We start from the raw sequence: 24,097 nt of genomic DNA, 5'->3' as shown, positions 1-24,097 counted from the left end.
TCCCCTGTTCTCTTTCCACGATCAATTCCATTAAAATCTCTCTGAACAACTTCCCCTCGTTGCCTCTCTGAACTTCTAAAACATGGCCTCTTCCCCTCTCCACGAGGTCGAAAACTGCAGAAACACCCTTCGCGTCTTCAGCGACGGCTCTATCGTCCGCTCGACCCAACCGAGCTTTAGCGTCCCAATCCACGACGACGGCACGGTGCTGTGGAAAGACGTCGAATTCAACACCAGCCACCACCTCTCTCTCCGCCTCTATAAGCCGATCTCTCCGCCTGCCCCCGGCGCCCCCAAATTCCCCATTTTCTACTACTTCCACGGGGGTGGGTTCTGCATCGGCTCACGCACCTGGCCCAACTGCCAGAACTACTGCTTGCATCTCGCCCGCGAGCTCCAAGCTGTCGTCGTGGCTCCTGACTATCGCCTTGCCCCTGAAAACCGCCTCCCTGCTGCACTACACGACAGTTTCGAGGCCCTCAAATGGCTCCAAGCGCAGGCCGTCGCAGAGGAGATGGACGTTTGGCTCACGGACGTCGCGGATTTCGGCCGGGTGTTTATCTCCGGCGACTCGGCAGGCGGAAGCATCGCACACTACTTGGCCGTCCGACTGGGAGCCGGTTCGCCGGAGCTTGAACCCATTCGCGCACGGGGGTACGTCTATTTGGCGCCGTTCTTCGGCGGGACAGTTCGGACGAAGTCGGAGGAGACGTGTCCGCAGGACGCTTTCTTCCCTCTCGAGCTCAATGACAGGTACTTTTTCGAGGGACAGCAAACGGCTAAAACTGAAAAAACTGAAAACCATCTTTTCAGAAAAATCAATTATTTTCTAAAAAAATTTTAACTTTTCAATTTCAAGGAAATATTTTTAAATTTTTGAAAAATGAAAATGATAATCAATCCAAAAAATTTAACTGAAAATTGTCCGAATTCTAATAATGATATGATGACTAACAAAGTTTATCGAAGTAATTATAATCTGAGAAAATGATCATGACGATTATAAAAATGCGGTATTTTATCAATATTTTAATGATTTAAATATATTTTTAGAACCCAATTTGGATTAAACTAACCTCTCAACCAGCAGCTTTTACCGTTTGATTAGCAAACCATAATAAATCAGTTCGGATCTGATCGATTTCCTTTTCCTTCCCCGCTTTAATTATTATCGCGTTTCTAATCATTTCGAATCATTATTATCTGGATCTTTTACTATATTATTTTACATTTTTATATATTTATTAAAAAATTTCCCAAAATAATCTTTCTGCTGGTTGAAAATCTAAGTCGATCACTAATTCTGAATCGGACGGACAGGACAATAATTGGCCTTGATAGAGCAACAATCTTAACCGTCCAATTGCGATTTGCTTCAGTTTGATTTTGGTTGATGTAGGTTTTGGAGGTTATCCCTACCAGAGGGGGAGAACGCAGACCACCCGATTTCAAACCCATTCGGATCAGCAAGCCCGAGTTTAGAACGAGTTGAACTCGACCCGATCCTAGTCGTGGTCGGGAGCGCCGATTTACTGCGAGACCGCGCGGAGGAATACGCATTAAAACTCCAAGGATGGGGGAAGCGAGTGCAGTTCGCCGAGTTCGCAGAGCAACAGCACGGATTCTTCACCATTAATCCGTTTTCCCCGATGTCAAACGTGTTGATGCGACTAATCAAGCGATTCATGGCCGAAAACTCCGATCAGTAACATGTCTTTATTAGTCTAGTGAAAGAAAACGCTCAAACGAGCTGCTACTATCAAGAAGACAATAACGAAGGAATAATTGGGGAAGGCCTCCGCCCTCGCCTCAGCTTCCGAAAATTTCAGAAAGAAATCCCCATTTGTTAAACTTTTGTTAAGAACTTCCCATTAAATTCCCGACGTTTAAGTTGATTGATTAGTTTCTAGTTGGCTGATTTGGAAAAATACGTCGTTTCTTGTACGCATCTTTCAGGTTGGGATAAAAAAGCTTATCGACAGCTTTTGTTCTAATATAATCTCCCTGTGTTCCATTCCAACCCGATTGAAGCACTTTTTAACGAACCCACCCACTTTGTACAGAGTTCATTCACCTCGAGCTAGGCGGCTGGTACAAGAAATTATCTGTAGATGAAAGCTCATTCTACCGTTCGATTTTATCGTGTTTTCACTCAATTGTCCCGATAGATGATGGAAGAATAAAGCCCACCATCCCCGTTGCCGTCACCCCTCTGCCGCCGCCGTCCGCTCTGCCCGCGACTCCCTCGCCAGCGCCGCACCATAATCTCTCTCGGCCGACCTATTTTTCCCCCCTCCCCTCGAAGCCACCGTCGTCGCCGCCGTTCGCCCCGACGGCCACAGCGCTGACCGCCCCCAGCCTGCCGGTGCCGCCCAGAGTTCTCCCCCCCTCCCGCCCGCGCCGAACCCCTCGTATCCCCAGGTCATCTCTCCCGACGCTGTCGCCACCTCTGTTGTCGTCGCTATTCTGTCTCGCCGTTCGCCCCTCAGCCCCCAGCCAGCCGGCGCCGCACAAAGCCCCCCGCTCCCCCTGCTCTTCCTTCTCTCTTCTCTCGTCGCCGATTTCCCGCCGAAATCGGTCGACCCCGCTGCCGCCTTTCCTGCTTTGGCTAGCTGTCGTTCTCAACCATTTGATCTCGCCTCTCTCAAATATCGCCGGAACCGGAAAGGAGGCCGAACTAGATGACTCTTCCCCCTCATTTCTTCCTCACCGTCTCTCCTTTTCCCATTAATTCTGCTTGAACGAACTTCTTTATTGGATTTCCCTCTCTCACCCGAACTCTGAGGGGTTTCCATTGGGAGGATGTAATTTTCAGGTACTACTATTTACTTCTGTCACTGAGATTGGTAATCTTGATGAATAATGAAGCTGGTAACTGATTGAGAATCATTTTAGTGCGTTCATGGATATTGTCATAGTGGTCGGACCTCCCAGTGCTTGCCCCATAACCCTGTAGCATACTTTGCTGGAAAGCACCGATGCGGAGATGAACATTGTACAGTGCAGCTAAATGGCTGAAAAAAACAAGGCAAAACCTTGATACAGGAAGCAATTCGTGCTTTTTTTTTTCTTCAAATAGAATCAAACACTTTGCATCCCTTTAATTGTTTAATATGTGATTTAACTATTAAATTGAATAATTTGATCATAGTTTAATTATCTGGCGTGTTTATAATAAATTTAGATAATTTTGTTTAATTTTAATAAATACAAATAATAGCATTATATAAACATAATAAAATAAACCTTTGGAAATTATCGGTTGAGGTAAGAACACTTGTAATGAAAAGGGGGAAGGAAGTAACCAAGGGAGGTGAAACGAAATTTTTGCGTGATATGATGGTAGAAATTTCCTCTCGCCTTCCTGTCAAAAGCGTTTCTGAAAAAAAAATTCCCTCCTGCCTTTCCAAAAAGGCGCACAGCAGGCCCTGAACTACTACGGAACCAGACTCTCTCTTCTTTGCTCTCTCTGGGACGCCTGGAAGCCGGGAATGGCCCCAACTCGTCCCCAGAAATCCTCCCCTCTTTGGGACATCCGTCTTCTTTTCTGCTCCCTCGCATTCCTCGCTTTCCTCTGCCTCACCGGTTACTATTCCCTCCACCACTATCACCATAGCAAATCTCTCCTCGTCTCCGATCTCCATCGCCTCTTCCTCGACCTCTCCGAACCCTCCGCCATCTCCGCCTCCCTCCGATCACTCACTAGTGGACCCCATCTAGCTGGAACCCAACAGGGCATCCAGACCACCGAGTACGTGCTCGCCCGCTTCCGAGACTCCGGCCTGGACGCACACGTAGCCGAATACCAGGCCCTGCTGTCTTATCCGGCTCATGTTTCTGTTTCCGCACTGTTCCGCAATGGCACTGTGAGAGCCTTCCCCCGCGGCGGCGAAGCTGGCTCCGGGCTGGAGGGGTCGCCAGTGGTGGCGCCGTATCACGCCTACTCGCCGTCCGGAGCGGGGCACGCGCCGGCTGTGTTTGTGAACCACGGGAGGGATGAGGACTACCTCTCGCTAAGGATGCTGGGGGTGAATGTTAGTGGGTGTGTGGCGGTGATGCGGCGGGGGGGTGGATCCCGCGGAGCGGTGGTGCAGAGGGCGGCGATAGAAGGGGCGGCAGCGGTGCTGATGTACACGGAGGGGGAGGTGTTCCGTGACGGGGTGGAGAGGGGGACGGTGATGATGGGGTTGGGGGACCCACTCACTCCGGGATGGACCCACGCGAAAGGTGGTCAGGTGTTGGATGTGGACGATCCCACGGTCCGGGCGAGATTTCCGGCGATTCCGTCGATGCCCATTTCGGCGGAGGTCGCCGCCGGGATATTGGATTCGCTTGGCGGGCCCCGGGCTCCTGATGATTGGAAGGAGGACGGCCTGCGAAACAAAAGGACGAGGGTCGGTCCGGGACCCACCTTGGTCAACTTCACGTACCAGGTATAAAATGTCCTTGTCTGCTACCGGACAACAGAGGCCCTCGGCTGAACTTGAACTTCATGGTTGAATTCAGCTGAAAAGGAATGGAAAAGTTTTCAAAATCCGCTCCTCATTTCGAAGTCGGATTCATGAATTCTAACTAACTGCAAATAGGAAGAATTTGTGGTGATAGTTGAAGCTTGTTCATGTCTGTCTTAAATTTCCGAAAGCTAATATAAGTACGGACTAGCAAGGAATTGTTTATGATACGTCACTCTTGTTTATTCTTTTTTTGGAAGGAAGATAGAAAGATTGCAGACATCCAAAACGTGCTGGCAGTCATTAAGGGGAGAGAAGAGCCTGACAGATTTGTTCTACTTGGCAACCATCGCGATGCCTGGACTTATGGCGCGGTGGATCCCAACAGTGGGACTGCCGTTCTGCTTGACATTGCTCGCCGATTTGGGCTTTTGTTGCGGAAAGGTTGGGTACCGCGGAGGACCATTGTTCTTTGCAGCTGGGATGCTGAAGAGTTTGGCATGGTGAGTAGTGTACTCTTGCTTCCTTGCCATTCCACAATCTTATGTGATTGGGCTAATGCCGCTAATCTTGAACCTTTTTGTTGCGTACTGAGGAAAATTTTGTCTCAGGAAGCTGTCTTCCGGTTCCTGATGATGAAATTTGTACTTCACTATTTTTATTTATCTTCGTTTTTTTCGGGGAGGGGGTGGGGGGGAGGGGGGAGGTTCTTGGGCTTTTATTTCTCCTAGCATAAATAACTACATGATGGAGGAAGAGGAGCTCTAGCCCCTGAAGAAATAGGAAAAGAATTCCCAGCTAAAAGTGATCTCCTAGATGCACCCTTTTTAGATAAGAATTTGAACTTGACTTCTGAACCTTTAACTTTGTCAGGATGACATTTTTTTGGTGTATATGAAAATAGATTTGTATTCAAACAGGCAATTGGAGTTTGTCAACTTGATTGATTAGTCTTCTTATTTTCTCTGTGCTTTACAGATTGGATCAACTGAATGGGTTGAGGAGAATCTTGAGAATTTAAGATCTAAGGCTGTAGCCTACCTGAATGTTGATTGTGCTGTGCAAGGGCCCGGTCTCTTTGCACGTGCATCTCCGCAACTAGATGATCTCCTTTTAGAAGTTGTTAAGAAGGTAATGAAAATGTGTTCTTAAAGTAAAGGAGTAAATCATGCTGTACACGGTATTGGATTAAGAGATTAGCTTGTCTCTGGTTGATATAAGATTATTGCCGAATTAACATGCCATGATTCTTCTTTTTGTTTACTATGTCAATTTGATGGTCTCCTTTTAGAAGTTATTAAGAAGTTTAAGAACTAAAATGAGTTCTTAAAGTAGAGGATAAATTCATCACACTGCATATGGTGTTGGATAAGGAGATTAGCATGCCTCTAGCCGATATCAGATAATTGCTGTTTGTTAACATGGTGTAATTCTTCGATTTTGTCTACCATGTCAATACCTTCATCTCGCAGTGAGAGAAAAGAAAGAAACCACTAGCTATAAAATATCTTAAACAGTGACTGTCAAAAGAAAGAAAAGAGAAGAAAACAAGAATGAAGCTTTTTGGGATGGTTTCTGGAATTAATATGTTGTTGACTGGTAATTGTTCATGGTGTTCAGGTTAATGATCCAGATGTAAATGGCAAGACAGTTTATCAGACGTGGATTCTTGCTAATAATGGCACCCATGTAAGTGTCTTACTTTTTAGTAGTTTTGGCTGTCCAAGGCTTTGAATATCTTCAATTTATCAGTTGTTAATCCTCTCTTTCTAGTTCCTTTCGGAAAACTTGGTCAGTGCTACAGCCTGCAACTGAAAGAAAAAGAAAATTTGGTGGTTGACTATTTTATTCTGTCTTCTTCGCACTTGCAAGTGCCTGTTTGAAATTATTCCTTCTTTATCTGCAGATTGAAAGGTTTAATGAGGTGGACTCCGACTTTGCTGCTTTTGTTCAGCATGCTGGGGTTCCTTCTGTTGATTTGTACTATGGAAAAGGTAAAGGTAATCCTGAACTCTGGATGCCAATCTAACAGTATCTCAGATTGAAATGAGATATAGAGGTGCTCAATCCTTTTCGAAACCAAAGCAGTTAGTTTTCTTGTTCAGATTTTCCAGTGTATCACACGGCATTTGACACTTTTGAATGGATGAAGAAATATGGAGATCCATTGTTTCACCGTCATGTGGCAGGTAAAACTTTTATGTTTCATGTACTCAAAGCTCTTACCTTTTTGTCAGCTGAATGGGATAATAAATAATGAGGCTGGTATACTATGTAACAACATGTAAGCATAATATTGTTTCATGTTGCATATGTAAATTTTAGGGCTCGCTGTCATATTGAATCTGAATACCTTAGTTTCCTCTTCAACAGATTTTGCCAATCTTTGTTATGTTTTGTTTAATTTCTTTTATGGATGACTAATTTCAGCATTTTGCTGCCTCAGTTGCAGAAATTTGGGGACTTTTAACACTTCACTTGGTGGACAGTTCAATTTTACCTTTCAATTATCTTTCATATGCAGCACAATTGCAGGTAACAAGACATCAGTCATTCAGTCCTTGAACCAAATTTTTTAATACAAAGTGTAAACAAGGGATCAGTGCATGTGTTTTCCAACTTCAAATCAGTGTGTACCAATGATGCCACGGAGCAAGAATCTCACCAATTTGGATGGACATGTTGAATATGGATTGTTATGTTTTATATCGATGTAGTCCATTCATTGAAATGATACTAGGTTGTCCGGATTGGTGTTATTTTTATTGCTTGTGCTTATTGATAGTTGGACCCATCTATCTAGTATGATGTGTTGGAGATGTTTTAGGACTCAAAACTTCCAATGGATGATCAATGATTCTGGTATAAATTTCTATTACATTCAGGCTTGAAACTAGATGCATATATCTGGTAGTTCTGCACTAGAAGATAAAATATTATGTTAGATATATTTGTTGTAGGAACATAGGAAGAAGCTGAGTTCAATATTGGATCGTGGAATTTCTTTATATCCCATAGATAAGGCCATCGAGGAACTGATAAGTGCAGCACATGAAACAGAGAAGAAGGCTTCAGTGAGTTATGAACCATTAAGCCTACTTTTTGCATGAGTTTTTGCTTTTTTTCCTTGTCTTAGCCATTCAATTCTGCTGATTATGCAGAATCTAGGAGAGAGAAAGGCATTGGATGATTTCTCTGAGCTGAGGACACGGATGCTTAATGACCAGATGATGCTCTCTGAAAGAGGCTTTTTGGATGCAGATGGCCTCAAAGGAAGATTGTGGTTCAAGCACTTGGTGAGATTTGAAATCGTTATACAATGTTGATACCATTAAATTAACTGTAGTTTACAGAGTAACTGAAAGTCTTTATTTGGCTTCAGTAACATATTGATGAAGCTAGTAGAGTCCAGAAGTCCGAAGTTTGATAAATACCTTTTATTCACGGTTTATAATTACCTGATGATGGACAGATATACGGTCCTCCTGGTGACTATAACAGTGAGCTTTTTTTCTTCCCTGGAATAGCTGATGCCATATCTCAAGCCACAAAGATGTCGAAACGAGAAGGGCAAACAGCAATTGAACAGGAGATTTGGAGGGTTGCCAGAGCCATTCAGAGGGCAGCCATTTCTCTCAGGGGCAATATCACTTGAAACAGAACTTGTGTTGTGTAAATAAATTTTGCTTTTGATCAGTCGTTCATGATTTTCAGTTCAGAAAGTTAGAACATGTCAGCATCGTATACAAGAATTAGAAATGTTTTATTGAAGAAATGCCAGTGATGAGTTTTCTATCTTTTTTTTTTTCTCTTTTTTGTGTTTCCTTTTTCATAAGACAGGCATGCACATTCATTTATTGATAGATGTGATGAGATTCATAACGACACATCAATGGACAAAGAGGGAGAATTTTTTTACCAAAGAAATGTACGAAGAGAAAAACCTTACTGAAAGGATGTACAAAAGAGGATAAGGTGCCCAAGGGTTGATTCTGAACTGCATCAGATGTGTCTAAGCTCGTTTAATAGTTTCTTGACCTCAAGCTTTGGCAGCCTCTTTTGTTTTGTGCATAGCTGCAGCACGCTCCTCAGCAAAAGCCAAAGCTGATACTGAAGTGGCGGCCTCCTCTTTCAGTGACTCTGATACTGAAGATGAACTGTTAAATGCTAACGGTGCATGTTAACTCTCATCCACCTCTGAGTGTTGGATATTGAAGCAGAGTCTCCATTCTTCTCTTCCTGGTTTAAAGTTGGACTTGGAGTACCTGAAGTCACAACAGATTCAGACTTTGTAATCCTAACAAGGTTAGCTTTTGGAATTTTGAGTAACTGGACCACTATTATTTAATTGAGTGGCATCGATACTAAAGAAGGCTGTGAACTTGCATCCACCCCATTAGCCACTGTTGTTGAAGCACTTCCGGACTTGGCTCCGTTGCTGTGACAATCAATTCAGACTTCCTAGTCTCTACACAGCTTTTAGTGTCCACAAACTCCTCAAGTCTTCGGTTTGGCCACTGACTACTGTTTCAACCATACAGCTATAGTTAATAAGAAATCCTTTATCAGGCTCAAAGAATTTACTCAAGGAGATGAACATCGGGAAACTCCAATCACTTTTGCTCTGCATCGAAATAGTGCCTCTCCTCTGTTTAAGCGAAAGAAGACCTAGTTATTAACTAGTTATCACTCAACAATCACCCTTATTTGCAGAAAGAGGTCAATGTTCAGATTTCTATCACAGCACTCATAAAGTAGGAAACCACTATCAATGGCATAAAAGACTCACTCTTCTGTCTTTGTACTAAAATAACAATATGTGGTTTACCAGTTGCAATCTCATATCATATCACTTCCGATCAGTTTGTAGCTAAATCTTTACTGCCCAAATGATTGATGAGTGCAAATTGGGCCAATTTGAGTACCGAACCAGGATGACAATTGCAAAGCTAGCGACGAGTGTTCTTCATGTTTTATATTATTTAGATTTTAGCAAGTTATCACTTTACATGAGATGGAACAACCATGCAATGGATCATAATTCTGACGTGGCTAGTACAAGCACTTTTAAGTGAAACAGAATAGGCCAACACTCCATAACCAACTCCTGTCCCACATTCATTTTCCACGAACTAGAGAGGCAACAAAAGTATTTTAGACCCTTAAACATGATGAAGCAATCTTGACCCTTGTTTTATGAAGGTACCTTTACTAGAACTTAATGACCAAATTGGTGCCATTTCAAAGGCTTAACATACCAAAATGAACGTTAGTAAATGACATACAACAAAGACATTGTGTCGGCAATCTTAGAAGCTGCGGTGCTACAAAGAAGGTAAGACATAATTAATTACCTAAACAACTTTAACAGCTAGTGATGGCCAACCATTATACAACCCCCATCCCCTGAGCATGAAGCTAGAATAAACAAAAGGGAGACTGAAAAGCAAAAAAAAAAAAAAATGTCAAAAGACACCAACTATCTATACCCTGTATACATCCCCTAGTTCAAAATCTTCTTATGTACTAAATTACATCGGAATTGAGAGTAGAAGCAGGTGAGACAGTTCTCACCGAAAGGGGCAGCAGCTCTTGTTGAAAACAACAGAATAGTAAGCTCTGGGATGGGGGCTGATAAAAAAAAAAACGACACAAGCACACTCACTTGGATAAATGTCCTCTCCCCACCCAAATACTAGACAAGAAGACAATAGCAACAAAATCAATAACCAAACCCGACAAATCTCTTCCTCTGCAATGCTTTGTATTTGCCTTCCATTTGTTCTCCATTCTTCACATATCACACCACTGGAAAAGGCAATAGTGGGGTTCAGCCAAACGCTGTTGCACAAGTTCTTTGCAAGTTGCTAGTTGTAGATTTTCACAGGCTTCTCAAATGTATGACGGTTCTGCAAAAGAAGAATGCAGGGATATAATGATTCTCTTCTAGGATTAAGAAACAATAAGCCAGTACTGAGGCCTTAGAAAAGATAAAGGTTGAAAGCCCATATTTCAAGGATGTCAATAACCAATAGGTTGGATCTCTGACCTATGGACTCAGCCTTATGATAATTAAAAGTGGGGCAAAAATTAGTCTCAATATTTAGCCTTTAGTTTGCTCAGTTGTAATAAAGCACCACGAGATAGCCCAATGGGGAGAACTTGACAGGAGAGTTTCACTTTAAAGGCAGCAAATTACACAAGCTTACACGTGCAGCTATCACCACTTACCTGATTCGGCGGATAAGCTCGTTTTGGAGCACTGTCAGAATGTTCCAAACCAAGGTACTGCTCCCAGGCCCCATAAACATCCCTTCTCTGTGTGCAACATAAAAGAGTTAGTAAAATGACTACCAACCCTGCACTCTATTTCAGAAATGAATATTGACTCATAATCAGAACCCTAACAAGGCCTACCTGGAAACGACTAGAGACTACATCAGAGTCTTGCAGGTATTCAGGGCGACCTAGTGATAGAAACGCAAACTTCCACTGTACAGAACGTTAAGAAAACCATCCAAAGGATCAGGAAAGTTGCACCCTCAACAAACACTCTCTTTAAGAAATGAAACTGAGATAGGTTTTAGAAATGGTTCATTACTAACAAATAGGAACAAGACAAAATAATGCAACCACAATTCTCCACAAAAACAGCCCATCCTCTCTACATAAAGAGACCTATTTCACAATATAACAATTGGTTGGAGATTTCCAGCATATACCTTAGCAAACTCCTCATCTGGAACTTGCAATTTCTTCTGAATTCGCACCTTCACTTCAGCAAGCGTTTCTCCCTCATGGATAATCAAGAAGAAAGGCTCCCCGAAATTCTGAACCTGCTGTTGAAACCAAAAGAGGATTCTAGTCAACTTTGCAAAAACATGGTGTCGATAGTTAGTTTAAAACAATGAATATTTTATTACCATCTGATTTTGAGATGCATCTTTGGTAAAGTGGTACACATGAATCAGACGATCAAGAGGGCCAAGGTTTTTCTCTTCTTCTGGAATCTGCAGCAATTAGCAGAGTCTCAGAACCACTTTAGGCACTAATCAGCTTGAATGATAGCAAAGGATTAGTGGACAAGAGGAAGTCTTACCTCCTCTGCACGAAGCGTCCAATACTGATCATTAATGTTTTCAATCTTCTCATTGGGGGGGAAGATCTGTAAAAATGATAAGGAAAACACCAACCTTTAGGATCAGTCACAGACTGGCTCAGTAAATCGGCTTTTGTCCTAGGCTGACCACAAAATTGATATAATGACTGGATTATTAAAATTTTAAGATTTTGTGATCAACTAAGAGCACATTTATTTCTAATGTTTCCGTTTTTTGCCTTTTGCTTTTGGTAGGAATTGGTAATCATTGATTAAAATATCACTTCTAATAAAATGGCAATGCCAAAATCACAATGTCATGTATTTCAAAATTGCATTTAGAACAGAAAGAAACCCCTAAGTTTTTAGCTAATAGACATTGCTCAAAATGCTCCCCCTCAGTTGAGAAAATAATTTCTGCAAACAATATCCTACAAGAACCTGTAAAGATAATAAAGGCAAACCTTGTAGATTTTATGATAGAAGACCTCAAGCAATCGAAGCTCCGCATTAGGATGAGACAACTCAACCTGTAACAAATTGCAGACAAACTTAAAATCAAGGGTACTAAAAAACAAACCAAAAGTTCTCATATTTTTGCCTACTGATGTATAGACAGTCCGCAAGACACTTATTAGGGCCAGACCCCAGGCCACATGTCAATTGTGTTTGCACACCCTGATTTAATATAATAAAATATAAGTAAAACTAATAAAAAAGTTTTTTTTCTGAAAAAGGTAAAAAATGATTCAGGGCAGGAAGGAAGAAAGCAAGTGGATTCACTAGTTCCTCAAATTAGTCCTTCTCCCGAGTATTGTTTCAGCAAACAAGTGATTAAATCTTTTTTTATTATTTTAATTAAGAAGAGAAAGGTGAATTCCATTAAGAAGACTCTGGAAGGAGGGGAGAGTAGATGACAAGAAATACAACAGAGACAGAAAGCCAAAAAAGAAGAAAATAACGTTCCTAGGAGAGGCAAGTTCCAGCAAGTGATTAGATAATAGGGGTGAAGTGTTGATCTAATTCTAGGAAGCAAGAGGCAAGTAGACAGCTACAAAAAAAAAAGTATGTCCTTTAAATATGTACGGATCAAACAAAAGGATAGGCAAATAAAAGAGCTGATGCCATGACTAATACAAACATGAATGTTACCAGCAGAGTGAAATACAGCCACCATTTCTTTCTCAAAAAATTGGAGTCATCCATACATAAGATGCTTAATCTTTTTTTTTTTTTATGGACTGTTGAAAACTCCTCAACCCTGTCAGACTTAGAACCCAAGACCTCACACTAGAAAACCCCCATGTGGTCATTGAGCCAAAGGCCCAATCCATTAACAGTGTAAATACCACACGAGAGTATCACCAAGTTACCTTGGTTTTCAAGTCATTAATCACATCTCCAACGGTGCTCTGCTTGGGCAATCTTATGCTGTGAATTATTACCTGCAACCAATAACGCAAAAGATCTAGAGATAACCCAAAACAAACACAAAAGCTAAAACACACAGATAATAAACGCAATCCGGTAGACTGACTTCATCCTTTGTGGCATGATGGAAGGCAACTTTGAGAGTTTTCAAGCCTTGCAATTCTGGCAGAGGAATGTCCAATACTTCATAATATAAGATATCTGACGTCTGCTTCACAAGCTAGTTCTTGTTAGAATGTCTAAACATGATGCAGATACATTAGAAGAACAACAAAGGAAAGCATGAAACATGAAAAAGTTCAATGCAAAACCTGGTTGTAGTGGACCAGCATGTCTGATAGATGCTCTACACCTCGGTATTTAATAGGTTGAGGCTTAGGTTGCTGGGAGTAACAATTGTGAGATGTCAGTCTAATTTTGGTTGGATCATCCAGACCAAGTTGGCGGGCAACTCTCTCGACAACATCATCATAAGTAAAAAGCTTTGACCTGGAAAGTAAATACAAAAATAATCAGGGAAGACATAATTGACAACATAATATTTGACCATCTAGAGAAAAAATCTAGGATAGAGAAAAGAATATCTGAACCAAAAAATTTTAAATACATACAGCTCTAGACAGAAATCATCTTCCTTGGGCTTTTCCAAAGAGCGGAAATGGACAACCTACAATAAACATCAACCATAGAACTTATAAGTTATTTGTGGTTGAGATGAAGCAAAACTGTGCGCTTCAACGACAGTTTGGACTCTAATAGATGTCAATTTCTTGCCTCAAAACACCATAAAAGTTCTATTTACTTCTATGAGTTATCCTTTTATGTTTGATGGTAAAGGATGGACCATTAGCTACCAGAGGCACTTTAAATAGAGCACTAAATGGATTATAATGACTGCAATCGTGAGGCCCCAACTGGGAGATATAAAATGGAAAAAAAAATTAATCACTAATTTGTTGGAGAGTATGAGAGTGAAATTTATTTTCTTCCTCACTTTCATTTTCTTGTCTTATTCTGTGGCTAACTAAACACAGTAAAAGTATTTTCTTTGTCTTTTTCTTTTCTTCTTTCCAGGTTCTGACTATGGTGCCAAATCACATGCTCATTGAATACTATACTAATTTTAATCAAGTAAAGCAATGATGTTTCAGTGGATTGAGCCTTTTCCCCAACATCCATACAGAGAAGAGTTTCTACTGTGAAGTCTTTGGCTCAAGGTGGGTTGAGTTGATAATGTGGGCGCCTGTAATCAACATTCCACAAACTGGAAAGAAGTGTTCACTTTCAGAATATGCTACCTACTCTTTGGCTCAAAATGGCAGATGTTATTGTCCTGGTGGAACCACACTCAACAATTGAGGGCGTAAAAAAAGGCTTTTCAACTTTATAACCTCATTAATTCATTATAAAGCTCCTACTATCAGGACGCAACTACAATCCCAAACATTAGAAAGAGTACTGTGCTAACCCTAAGCCCAATCTTTGCCTAAACAAAGCACATAAAGAACTATGCAGTTTCAACCTCATGCATGTACAAGGATTCAGAGCTTAAACTACTGGTTTGTGCATTAAAAAAAAAAAAAAATCAATCCGTGATAACTAAATAATCTCAAAACAATCATTTGCAGAGACAAAACAAACATGAAAAAAAACCTGTCGATTATGCACATATTCCAAAAATTGAGGCACATCCGGATAGCGATACTGCTTATCATTTTCACTTGCAGGTGATTTTTGGAAACAAATGATATCACCATCTTCTAGCTGCATATCAATAAACCACATGAGACTTTGATCTAGATACACAGGTATGTGAAATTTTTCTAAGCATATCCCTTCAAAGCCATATTTCCAATGCTGCATTTCAACTATGGCTTAATTCAATCACAGGAGGAGAATCAGCCCCTCCCCAGGCATGGAAGTGGAGGATGAGAGCTCCCTCTCCCCTTCTCCTCTGTAAAGGCACCCCCCTGCACCAGGAGAGGAGGAGGATAGATGTGGAAACTCTTTTTTTCTGTCCAACGAAACAAATGTGGAGGAAGATAAGATTCCCTCCCTCATATATGATTTTCTGAAGTACTCAATGAGAAAGCGCAAATAACTAAGATATGGTCCTCTCAAGTGTACTTCCCAGGAATGCTGCAGGTCAGACCATATTTGTTGACTACATGTTAAGTATAAAGCTATATCTGGAAATGTGGCATCCGAACAGTCAGTGTACTTACCTGGCTCGATCTGAATGTAAGCTTCTTGTCAATGTGCTCACACATGACACTTGGTTCAAACTTTATTTCCTGTTACAATCAAATCAGAAAAGAATGAATGAAATAAAACCATGCAAATAAGGACAGATTGGAGTAACAAAAGTTGCTTCCCAACAAAGCTAGAAAGTAATATAGCAATAAATGCATCAGCTATTTGCTATTTTAATGCTTCCAATCAGAAGAAAATTTAAATGTAATAAAAATGTGTATCCGCTTTCAGAAAAATATGACAGTAAACATGCCTCATAAAGTTCAATCTCTTCGTTGGGAGGAAAACTAGCCATCTCATTCAACTTTGTGAGGATCTCTGAAGGCTTCCCTCCACCCTTGACAAAAAGCCTTCCAAGGTATCTGGGATCGCCATAGGAAACGACAGCATGAGTTCAATATGTAATACCAACCACAGCAGCCATTTGGAATGGCATAAACACAATTAATACCTGAGCTCTTCCTTCTCAGGATCATAAAGCTTAAAAAACAGTAATATATCTTCTTTGGTTTTGTCTGGTGGAGGAAGAGGGCGTGCATCCTGTATTCAAGCCAGTAATGTACTATTAGTTTATGTGAAGGTAGATGGATATTCTATTACATATTCGCTTTTAGTACAAGAATGCAGATAGTGATGAGAGACGAGTAAAACCCTGGCTGCAATGGCAGTTCTTCATTTTTGTGAGATGGAGAGGCAGCTGAACTTGAGAATAATAATGGGTATAGAGTTTCAATTCTAAAAAATTGGTGCACCGGCACACTATGGAATTATGGAAGCTCCTACACGACATATTTAATTTCACAAGAAAGCAGCCACCTTCCTCCTACAAAAATTAACACACTTTGAAAAGTATATAAGAAACCCATTTTTACCAGGTCTAGTTCCACTTCCAGAAACAACTTCAGTTCCGCATTATGAGCTTTGTTTGATACTTCCCTCAATTGACCAACCTATGAATGAACCAAAATAATTATAAACTTGAAAATGCATCTTGTCCAGCCAACTCTAATATATTTTTAAATAGCAAAACCCAGTAACTAATTAAAATACATACTGACTGAGCTTCTTCCTGATGAGTCAATGGCCTGTTTGGACGATATGTATGGTTTTGACGCTTGGCCCACAACCAAAAGCGTTGATTTTGCACAGGAACTCCAAATTCTTTAGCCACTTCCTCCTGAATAATAAATAAAACGATAAAACAACCACACACTGAAAACTGAAGATAGCATTTTGCATTAGCAACTGCAACTTCAGCAGTTCAGAACTAGCCGAGCACATCTCTACAAGAAGGTGAGTCACATCCGCCATCTCAAAAATAGAAAACTACTGAAATTTATTAACGTGAGATGCCTGGGAGATATGGTGCTACAGGAAGGAAATTGTAACACAAAATTTAACAAGAAAAATGAGACTCCTTATGAGGAAGAACAGATTTTCTTTTATCTTCCTAATTAACCAACAAAAAACTACAAATACTGAGTAATGATGACAATAATAAGAAGCAAAAAAGGAAAAAACAATAAAAAATCGATGAAAAATAAAGGCAAAAGAGTATGACATTGTGAGGATGCACAGAAAAAGTGTCTTCCAAATTCCAGAAAGTTCCAAAAGCAACTCTTTCTCATAAAACAAAAGTTTTACACGTGGAAACCAAAATATTAGCAAAATAGCACAAGCTGAAATACTGCACAACCACGTATCTCTTATTCTTTTCTTTGACTAAAAGCAATCCATCAATAGAAAAATAAGAAGAGATCTAAGAACAAAATAGATAGGGGCAAATGAACGAGAACCAAGAAAAACGATACCTTAAAGAGATTAAAAGGCATCTGCTTCTGAATTCGGAAACTTCGAACTTTGTCATGGTCAACGAGATCAAAATAAATATCTTTTCCAATCTGCTCCGTAAGATCCTCGTCTCGAGCAACCTGACACATGCCAGATATCAACTAAAGGAACCTCGCAGGAAATCTCAGTTGACAACTACTAAAAACAAGAAAAAGATAACAGTACAAGACCTTTATAATAGTATAAAGATGTGCCTCAGCCTTCTCCTTCTTCTTGTGTTCCTTTTCTTCCTGTTCCTTCCTCAACCTTATCTGGAATTGTATATTGAAAGTGCTCAGCTCTGAGTCTTCAGAAACCACAAGTCTCATGAAATAACAAATAGAAATTTCAAAAACCTGCAATTTTGAAGGCGGGGAATCAACTTACTCTAAGATGCTCCGCAATGTCCTTCTCATCCACATTACAAATTATCTTCTCCTTGTCACTTTCACGTATGTACACAAGCATGTATGCATTTGAATATTTTGTAAACTTAAAAGGGGTGTTATTGAATCCAGGATTTGTCTGTGGCAACTATTGAGCAAAACAAAAGGAACAAAATAGAACATGCATTAGAAGAAAAAATTTGCACTGAAACAAAATCATAAGCGGTCCTTTATTTCTTAGTTACAAATCCTATCCGGTCTTAAGGATGACAACAGGAGGGAAGTTTAGAGAGAGAGAAAGCATAATGTCACCTCTTCTTCACCACCATACTGTTCCTCCAATGCCCTTTTCATGTCTTCTTTAGTTACCCTTTCATCATCAAACTTAAACCTGTAGGAAAAAATAACTTTAACATTGGACCCATCAAGTCATATCACAAACAGAAATTGTAAAAGAATTGAAGCACAATTCCATGCACTTAAAAACTACGGAAATACAGAAAATTCTCTAAAGATAACTTCCCAAATGAATAATGAAACATTTAAGAGTGAAAACATGCTCTTAATTTGTGAGTCATACCAATAAAAAGTAAAAACATACCACTGATCGGAGAGAGTTGGCCTAATAAAAGCATAGTAATGTCCACCATGCACTCCACCACTGTGAACTAGAACACTGCAAACAAACAATAACAAATGGTATTAAAAGGAAATAATTCATGACCACAATTATTGACATCCTCACCATGCAATACAAATTTCAAAAAGGAAAAAATTGGCAATGACACACAAAACATTACTTGGCATGAGTAAATAATTGTAAAAGGCAGGCACAAAAGAAAGTCATTTCCAGTCATATGAGAGAATGAAGGAAAATAGTTGACACGATGAACAAAATAACAAAATGTACAAGAGTTTGCAGTTATTTCTGAGAAAGAATTTGTCGTGCCAAAGCCCTTAAAGCAATTTTTCTAGAGAAAAAAACCGACATATCTCACAGAAAGCAGAAAATGGTGCACTTTCAATGGCACACTCAATGTGTTCTAATCAGAAACAACATCATCTACAGCATGCAGGCCTATATGCATGTTGCTATCATACAGATACCATCTTGATTAAAAGCATCCCACAGCAGATAACTATACCACGGCATTCTATACATAGCAGACAAATGAGAGGCTACAGTCAGAAGCATTCATCACATTAAGCACACCCCTTACAGATACTCATATAGACCTAATCCCAGGCAGTTACTGTGTCTAGAAATAATAAGCATAAGGAGCCCTTACAGATTCAATCTAATAGTTACATTTTCCATAAATTTGAAGCACAGGGAAGCTGGATAAAAAGAAGTTTCTTATAATTAATATCACTACCAAAAAAGTTTTGACAGAATCAAATATCTATAGATTAACTCTAAGAAAGATATAGTAAGCCCAATCACAATCTCATGCCTGCTGCTGGCCACTTCAGCAATCCCTAAGTCTCATTTCTCCCAAGTAGCACTAGCACGTTTAGGAAAGTAAAACATTCATAATTTTAAGGCATTAAAAACAAGGCATTGTTGGCTATTGTTACCAAACTTAGAAGTGATACCTATGAAGTGTATAAAGATTGCGGATTCTCGTGTCTGCTTCTGGAGACAAATATTTCCGATTGTCTCTGTCAAGATCAAGTTGCAATGGGAACTCATATCGATCGTTTATCTGCACAAGGAAAGATAATATACGAGTAAATAATCCAGAGTAATAAATAATATTTGATGTCCAAAGGCAATAAAAAATTTCTTCCTATCTGACCAAAGAGCGATTTTAAAATAATATCAAAATACACTTAAAAAATGAAAGAATAAGGGGAGCACTCTCCAAAAAGTATAGTTTTTATAATAATTTACCCTTCCTCTGAAAAAAAAAAGTCAATAATGAGGCTTATTTCTCAGAGCATCATATAAAAATTTCACATGATTTTTTTTCTAAAACAAGTTTATTAAAAAAAGAATGCTCCTATGGATAGAAAAATAATCCCGTAGGAACTCTGATATACCAATTATGTCAGGAACTTAAAAGAGGATTTTTAAGAAATTGAGAGTATTTAAGAAAGAGGCAGAATCTTGAAACAATAAAGAATCTAGATAGAGAAGGACAAAGTTCAGTGAACTCAGTGGGTCGTACACATTAAAACAGAACAAAGACTAGCTTGGGAAGCATGAGCAGCAGGCTGTGCTAAAAAATCAATAAGATTTTTACAAGACTCAAATATAACTAAGAAACTCATAGTTTCCTTTAGATGACGGCCTCTGATACCAACCTTCACCATTGTGTCCCTCATGAAATCATACTCGAAGCGTTTTAGCTGAAGTTGCAACACAGGGGGGAAATCGATAAATAGGACACCTTTTTTAGCATCCTGAATCAATCATAGTGCCCACAATTAAACACAATTGAAAACCGTTGCTAATGAAAAGATGTTTCAATAATTGATACTGGTCTCACATGAAATAAAATTAACAAAGACATTAGCAATCAACATAAAATTTAGCACTCAGAGAGTTACTAGGATATGATGTAGAAGCTAACAAGAACACAAAGAAATGATGTGACCATAAAGAGGGTAAACTCTCTATCCATGTCATAATTATATGCAGCACATCTTAAGTAACTCCCAAATGATAAATATAGTAATAGTAACTAGCATAAAGTTCCACCAGCCTCTTAAAAATCCATCCAACAATAAAAAAGTTTAAGTTAAAAATACATATGAAAAGAGCAGCCATCAGCTTATCTTACTGGACTACTGATATTTTAATAAATACTCAGCAGCTTCATTCATGGGCAGATGTCATAGTCAATTAATCCAGATCAGCAAACAACAACTGGCCTACCCAAATTGTGAAACCATTCAGGGAGGCAGGGCAGACTCATACAACCCAACCTGAATCTTAATAAATGACAAGTATACATTATCTACAAATGGAAGGCCAATGAGCCAAGTATTTCAATGGTAATGCCATAAATGACTTTTCAGTAACGTATGTCTGAGGTGACAGACCTGCAAACCGTGCTGTTCTGCGTGATACTTGTTGTCACCTTCTAGGCGCTCGACTTCAACATACTTGTCAAAGGATGCATAGACATCACGACAACCTTTCACATCCAGTTGAAGATCTGTCAAGTTAAAAATAAAATAGACAAAATGAGCGACATTGCCAGGAATTTTTCCCTAACTGATTTTTTTTTCTGAGAAGAAAATTACCATAAAAAGACTCCTTTCTTGTAGATTTATAGTCCACATTGATGCACTCAATGTAGTTCATATGATGACCTTCAAACAATTGCTGTATGGTTCCCTCCACAACAGTGCCCTAAGACCAAAAACAAAAGGACATCAAGAGTTATAAGCATTCAACATTCAAAGCAGACATGTGCCTTGAAACTCTTCCAGAGAGAAAAAAAACCTTCATTTTATCTTCAAGCTTTTCACAAAGGACCCGATTGAGCTCCTGAACATCATGTTGCATGAAAGAATCATATGTGTCCCATCCAAATGATTTTGTCAGCTCTTTTGTCGCGACACTGTTGTCACTGTACTGAAGCTTATAAAACAAGCTCTGGAGAGCCAATGGAATGCTTCCAGATGGCATATCATTCTCCGTTGTGGGCATATGGTACACAGCCTGGAATACACAAACCGACAAAAAGTTCTCTTTTCAATTTATAACGATAATGAAGTCAACCCAACCGAATAAACCAAAAAGGCAGTTATGAAAAACAGAATACATCAAAAGGACCATATCCAAACCTTACGAAAATATGGGATATGGTACAAAGTTTGAAGAAGAGAGTTCATGTAACAGGTTGCACCTTGGTTCTTCAAACCAACATAACCTGTTTCCTTTTTTGAGTCGTATGTCCAGTAATCCACTACCCTGCGCACGGCAACCTCAGCTTCAACTACACAAGTATCATTGACAAGGTATCCTCTGGATGGATCATAAAGTTCACTGAGAGGCATGAATGATGTAAAACCCCAATCACTTTCCCGTGCATTGAATTGATGCTGTGTATCTACATTATACAAATCCCTCGTGTTACGAATCAAATTATGAGAACGTCCATTCAAACTTAGGAGAAAAATCAGAGATATAAAATAGTTAAACGAGTATATTGCCAGAAACCAAAACCTCTCCAGGGAGAAAAATAAATTCTTCCTCGAATGATAGCTTCAGTAAAAGCACCACAGAACAGAAAGAGCATGCATAAAAACCACTGAGATGATTGAGAAAATACCTTTTCTTATAGTATACTTAGGGTGAGCTTGATTGATCACCGCCAAGCTGAACTGTGCATATCTACTCCAGCCATAAGGCAACTGTGCCGAGTCAGCAACATCCAAGTACATAGATAGGTGATCCACATTATTTCCCTTGGGAAAAATCAGAACTCGCCTACCCAAAGCAAACGTAGATTCAGAGTTTCAGCAAATCTAAAACCGAAAGCTCCAGCAGAGTCCAAATGCGAGGAGGAAGAGAAGATCAACATACCATTTATAACCACCAACAAAGAAAACGTCCGAGTAGTGCTTTTTGGTGTTTAACCTAGAAAAATTTTCAATCTTCCAAGTGAATCTCGATGACGGAGGATCTTCGACTGGCTGATTCTCCACCGTACTGGCAGGCTCTGGTTGCGCCACTGCCGGACCAAAGCACGGAAAATCAAAACAATTCAGAATCCAAACATCGAAGAACAACTTCAAAAACACTTAGAAGGACTAATTTTGATCTACCAAAAAACTCCATTTTATCCAGAACTAAATCCTTGATTCCTGGTGAGTCCAATTCTCACTCTGGACACGATTAATCCACAAAACAAACGAAACTACGTAGAAGACAAGCTCTACCTTCCATCGGCTGAGGTCCGTCAGTAAAATCGGAATGCGGCACCAGCATCTCGTCGTCCTCCTGCTGCAAAATGAAAGGCAAGTCAGACCTCAGATCTCATAAAACCAACTACACAACGCAGCGAAATCGAAACCCTAGGACCGAACCCCACCAGCAACAGGATTACAAAATTGCAGCCCGATTCAGATAGCTGCGAATCGCGACGGAAACCCTAGTAACCGAAATGAATCGAAATTTTCCACCAATACTCAATAAAACATGTACAACAGACAAGCGCACATAGATTTCTAGGTTTCCACCCAAACAGATTAAACAAAAAAAAAAAAAAGTAGCAGAAACGGTCCTAAAAAGGTCGGTCGTCCATACATCCAAGGGAGGGGGAGTCATCATAGTCATGGATATAGTCCGAGAAAGAGCCTAACGATCGACAGAATCGGAGTGAGAAGTGGCAGCAATTGGAGAGGCGCAGAGGCAGAAGGGCTTCCTTCTGTCGTTGCAATAAGACACCCCACCGGGAAAAAAACAAGGGGGAGAAAATGGTTCCGGAAAAGAGCCCGGGGTTTTAATTCGAGGAGGGTCAGTTCCGTAACTATACCCTGGAAGAAAAAAAAGGGCGGAGCAGCTGCTGCGAGAGTCTGCAAGTATGCGTTTCAAAACAGTGCCAGTAGACTTTTCTCGTAGTTCCTTCGTATTCTTTCCCGGACGATCCCGGACGTTAGTATGTGGATCGCCTTGACGACGACTAGGGCCCACCAGGTGGGCACAGAACTGGGACCCATTTACCCTTCTTGTAATTTTTTTCAATATAAACTCAATTTTAGAAATTTCCGTCATCTGTGATGATTGATCGATCTTTCTTTTCCACTCTATCGGCGATCCGGTTGACCCGAATCCGGTACATCCGAATTCGAGTATCGGGAAAAACTACTCTAATGGTAATATTGATATTATATCTTGATTCATACGTCTAAAATGTATGTCACCCCCCTCTTCCCATGATATTTTATAATAATAAGTATCAGAACATTTTATAAAATTATCTTATTGTAAGTAACTTGGATGGAAATCTAAAATTGGTGACCATGGTCATGATCATGGTAGAAACCACCATAAGGATTAATTGTAGTTAATCTACAAATTTTAAAGCATTTAATTGAAACACATGAAATAGGTCAATTTGACTAGATAATTAAAGTTTATAGTTGGGAACAATAATGTATTTGCTATCAATATTAAGTCATTTTATATTTCTCTTAATAATTATAGTGATAAAGAGACTATTATTATATTCAATTATCATCATGATTAATAAATATTCTGATAAGGATATTCCATAAAAATGTTGATTGCAAGATCCTCTTTCATTCCATCCTTTTATTAGACATCTCTGTCTAATGTTAAGATTCAGGATGTCAGGTCAAATGTCACAAATAAATGGGAAGTTGGCAACAATAGTTGTTGGATAAGGGGAACAACAACTCTTTAAGCTCTAATACGAACAATCATTTTTATGAACAAATTTAACCTCGCCTTTTATGATATCTATGAAAAAAAAACTTAAATTATGATGTAATTCAAAAAATATTTGTAATAATAGTTTTATAAATAAGTGTTGTTCACGATTAACATTATATTTAGTAAAATGAAAAATTATGCTTTTAAACGTTCCCATCTCTTCATAGGTGAGAGATGAGAAGCCTACCCAATGACCTTCCATGTGAGAGAATACAAGAGGGAGAAGATGCCTCTC

The 24,097-nt window shown here is 39.7% G+C and overlaps 3 protein-coding genes across 4 annotated transcripts; 2 read left to right on the top strand and 1 right to left on the bottom strand.

The window, feature by feature from the left end:
- The first annotated feature begins 76 nt into the window (after positions 1 to 76).
- On the top strand, positions 77 to 1,823 carry LOC137967168 (carboxylesterase 15-like). Its single transcript, XM_068813636.1, has 2 exons — positions 77 to 753; positions 1,400 to 1,823. Exons 1-2 carry the CDS (start codon positions 83 to 85, stop codon positions 1,707 to 1,709), a joined length of 981 nt encoding a protein of 326 aa, XP_068669737.1. The 5' UTR covers positions 77 to 82; the 3' UTR covers positions 1,710 to 1,823.
- Positions 1,824 to 3,240: 1,417 nt separating this feature from the next.
- LOC137967165 (probable glutamate carboxypeptidase VP8) lies at positions 3,241 to 8,231 on the top strand. The gene is made up of 10 exons (XM_068813634.1): positions 3,241 to 4,433; positions 4,712 to 4,954; positions 5,430 to 5,582; positions 6,072 to 6,140; positions 6,358 to 6,445; positions 6,557 to 6,640; positions 6,898 to 6,986; positions 7,412 to 7,525; positions 7,613 to 7,747; positions 7,924 to 8,231. The coding sequence occupies exons 1-10, from the start codon at positions 3,492 to 3,494 to the stop codon at positions 8,104 to 8,106; spliced, it is 2,100 nt and encodes a 699-aa protein (XP_068669735.1). The 5' UTR covers positions 3,241 to 3,491; the 3' UTR covers positions 8,107 to 8,231.
- Positions 8,232 to 9,776: 1,545 nt separating this feature from the next.
- On the bottom strand, positions 9,777 to 22,878 carry LOC137935196 (ubiquitin C-terminal hydrolase 12). 2 transcript variants are annotated; one of them, XM_068779886.1, is made up of 32 exons: positions 22,714 to 22,878; positions 22,347 to 22,410; positions 21,991 to 22,138; positions 21,737 to 21,894; positions 21,249 to 21,514; positions 20,905 to 21,123; positions 20,703 to 20,811; positions 20,499 to 20,614; positions 19,758 to 19,856; positions 19,047 to 19,156; positions 18,052 to 18,126; positions 17,763 to 17,841; positions 17,452 to 17,598; positions 17,256 to 17,336; positions 17,046 to 17,165; positions 16,289 to 16,411; positions 16,107 to 16,184; positions 15,686 to 15,774; positions 15,488 to 15,596; positions 15,207 to 15,275; positions 14,635 to 14,745; positions 13,593 to 13,648; positions 13,293 to 13,470; positions 13,088 to 13,189; positions 12,924 to 12,995; positions 12,015 to 12,080; positions 11,551 to 11,616; positions 11,375 to 11,461; positions 11,174 to 11,290; positions 10,869 to 10,943; positions 10,683 to 10,769; positions 9,777 to 10,360 (listed from the first exon to the last, which is right to left on the bottom strand). In XM_068779886.1, the coding sequence occupies exons 1-32, from the start codon at positions 22,741 to 22,743 to the stop codon at positions 10,319 to 10,321; spliced, it is 3,348 nt and encodes a 1,115-aa protein (XP_068635987.1). In that variant the 5' UTR covers positions 22,744 to 22,878; the 3' UTR covers positions 9,777 to 10,318. The 2 variants fall into 2 exon arrangements, with proteins under 2 accessions (XP_068635987.1, XP_068635988.1); XM_068779887.1 differs by having other exon boundaries at positions 11,174 to 11,287.
- Positions 22,879 to 24,097: the final 1,219 nt, after the last annotated feature.

This window comes from Aristolochia californica, unplaced genomic scaffold (assembly GCF_029961685.1).
Source record: "Aristolochia californica isolate CCGP_79_NKW_82.1479 unplaced genomic scaffold, dmAriCali1.0.hap1 SCAF_6, whole genome shotgun sequence".
NCBI lineage: Eukaryota > Viridiplantae > Streptophyta > Magnoliopsida > Piperales > Aristolochiaceae > Aristolochia > Aristolochia californica.
Note: the sequence above shows the minus strand (reverse complement) of the source record. Positions and strands in the feature narration are given on the sequence as shown.